We start from the raw sequence: 2,833 nt of genomic DNA, 5'->3' as shown, positions 1-2,833 counted from the left end.
AATTTTTTTCTGTGCCTCTATTTTCTAAATTCTATGTACATACTCCTAATTTACATTTCGCTCCTCATTAGAGATATTGCTCATAACACTTACTAGTGATTTATCTTTCACTAATGCTTTGTTTAATTGAGTGTAAAACATTTCAGTATATAATGATTTCATGGAAAAATAATTTACAATAATAAAAAACACAATTGTAAAATTAGTTTTCTGTTGTTTAATTTCACGTAAGAAAAATGATAAAACTAAAGGAAAATAAAAGGGAAAGTAAGGAAGTAGTCAGAGAAGTGTACAAGAGAGATCAGGAAAGAAAAGGAAAATAGTTTTCCCTTTATTTTGAAAGGAACATGATTTTCATCATTGAAAGAGCAATTTTACTCTTAGGAAAAAATAGTTTTATACTTATTTGCAAAAGAATCAATATAAAATTTTAAATAAAAAAAAATATATAATTTTTTAGAAAAATATTTAACACCCTATAAAAACAAAGCTTTAACAAGTCATAAAAGTATTTCTCTCTATTTTGGACTAGGTTCCTTTGTTTTGTATCCTTCACATGCACCGCAGGGAGATAGTTGTTTAACACCTGTCTTCTTTTGACTATCATATATAGACTTTTGTTTTACCCCTCCCTTGAAATTCTTGTTCAACAGTTGTTTTCTACATCACCCTTATGCACTGCTATTTAGCCACATCCTCATTTTGTTTCTTTAATTTCTTCATTACTAATGTTTTATTATCAAACTTCCTGAAACTAAATTGAAAAAAAAAAAACTTCACACTATATATATCCCTATATATGGAAGGGAGTTATACTAAGTTGCACAGACAAAGACATCGCCACGTAGAAACGTAAATACCGAAAAACAAATTCTAAAAGTGAGGAATTAGAAAAATAATATTTTACAGGTTTGATAGTAGATTAATTAAGTTATACTTTGAGTGATTTAAAGACATTAAAAACAAAAAACTAATTTTTTAGAAAAAAAATATGTTGATCTCGTTTCAATCCACTAGTTACATTAAAAAGAAAATTCAAAATTTTCGATAGTATTCCAAGAAAACAAGAAACTAGAACTATAAAGGGTGTCCATGCACGGTGCATCAAAAGAGTTACTTTCCGGGAAGGACTCCTTAGCTACACATAATCACATTAATATAATTGTTCACAAATGACAACTGCATTATAATAGATATATAGTCAGGATTTTGCAAAAATCATATACCTAACTCGCTGAGAAGTTTTTTCTTAGTGGACAAATACGTAACCTCTAACGTAGCATATATCAACTTTTATCTATAAATAACATAGTTCAGAGGGCATGCATCAGGCACACATTATTGTCACCTTCTAAGCTAACAATCTTCGCATCTATATACCTTATCTAAAACAATTTCCTTTTATCTTCTCTCAACAATGGAGTCTGCACAAACAGCACGTCGCAACACCATTGAGCTTGAAACCATCCGATCAAACACCATTCATCAAGATAACCAGCAGCATCAAGACGCTCAAGAGAAAGAAAATGACGACTTCGACTACACGAAACGAGCTCAGTGGCTGCGAGCCGCTGTCCTAGGGGCCAACGATGGACTTATTACCACCGCCTCGCTTATGATGGGAGTTGGTGCGGTGAAGCAGGATGTCAAGGCCATGATACTCACTGGTTTCGCAGGCCTCGTAGCCGCCGCATGCAGCATGGCTATCGGTGAGTTCGTGTCGGTGCAATCCCAGGTCGATATCGAGGTTGCTCAGAGGAAAAGAGAGAAGCAGGAAGATAAGGAGGATGAAAAGGAGAGTTTGCCAAGCCCTACACAAGCAGCATTTGCGTCAGCTCTAGCAGTTGCAGTGGGAGCCATGGTGCCGCTGCTTGCCGCATTGTGTGTAAAGGATTATAAGGTTAGGCTTGGGGTGGTTCCGGCAGCGGTGACGATGGCTTTGGTGGTGTTTGGATGGCTAGGAGCGTATCTAGGTAAAGCACCGATTTTAAGGTCTTCTTTAAGGGTTTTGTTGGGTGGTTGGTTTGCTATGGCTATTACCTTTGGCCTCACCAAGTTGATTGGTTCACATGGGCTCTAAGCTGTATCATTAATGTCTCTATCCTTTTTCAAACTCATGTATGCAAGGGTTACTCAATTAAGAATAAAATGAATAAAGGTTTAGGACATATGTAATGCTATTTTTTTTTGTTTTTACGGTAAGTACAAGCAAGTAGGAACCAACAAGAGAATTACACTATCCTCCCTTGTCTTGCCTTAATAGTTAGGACATGCAGTATCGGATTTAACGTGGGTTTAGTGGGTTCAACTGAAACCCATGATGGATCCACAAAATACTGAAATTTACAGCGAAAAGAAAAATCACTTATTAGAAAAGGCGTCCAAATTAATTCATTGGTATGCAGTTAGCTCAGCGGTGAAATCCGCGTGAAACTTGAGTCTTTGGTAGCGGGATCAAATCTCAATAAGGGGCCTTTGCTATTCTTTTAGTTTTTGTTCCTTCCGTTTGTTTTTTTTCTACCATGGTTTATAATTATATTTGCTTTTTCTTTTGATCCTCTAATTTCTAGTTTTCCTTATATATGCATAAATATTCTCCTCCCACCAAGTACGTGTGTTTTAATAGGATTAAATCTATGTTAATTCCTCTTTTCTTCCAATTCACTTGCTTAAGCAATCAATATTGATAACATTTAAATAATTTATTAGCTGCATTATATTACAAAGACATTATTGTTGGTGAGTCGTTAATTATTGATAGCATTAATAATTTATTACCCAAACCAATATAAGTGTTTTTAATACCCTTAAATATAAGTATTAGTAGTAAAAT

At 34.5% G+C, this 2,833-nt stretch overlaps 1 protein-coding gene across 1 annotated transcript; it reads left to right on the top strand.

Moving 5' to 3' along the window:
- Positions 1–1,343: 1,343 nt before the first annotated feature.
- LOC104895679 (vacuolar iron transporter homolog 4) lies at positions 1,344–2,615 on the top strand. Its single transcript, XM_010682253.3, has one exon. The coding sequence runs from the start codon at positions 1,418–1,420 to the stop codon at positions 2,078–2,080; it is 663 nt and encodes a 220-aa protein (XP_010680555.1). The 5' UTR covers positions 1,344–1,417; the 3' UTR covers positions 2,081–2,615.
- The last annotated feature ends 218 nt before the right edge of the window (positions 2,616–2,833 follow it).

The sequence above is a fragment of the Beta vulgaris genome, chromosome 1 (assembly GCF_026745355.1).
Source record: "Beta vulgaris subsp. vulgaris cultivar EL10 chromosome 1, EL10.2, whole genome shotgun sequence".
NCBI classification, from domain to species: Eukaryota; Viridiplantae; Streptophyta; class Magnoliopsida; order Caryophyllales; family Amaranthaceae; genus Beta; species Beta vulgaris.
Note: the sequence above shows the minus strand (reverse complement) of the source record. Positions and strands in the feature narration are given on the sequence as shown.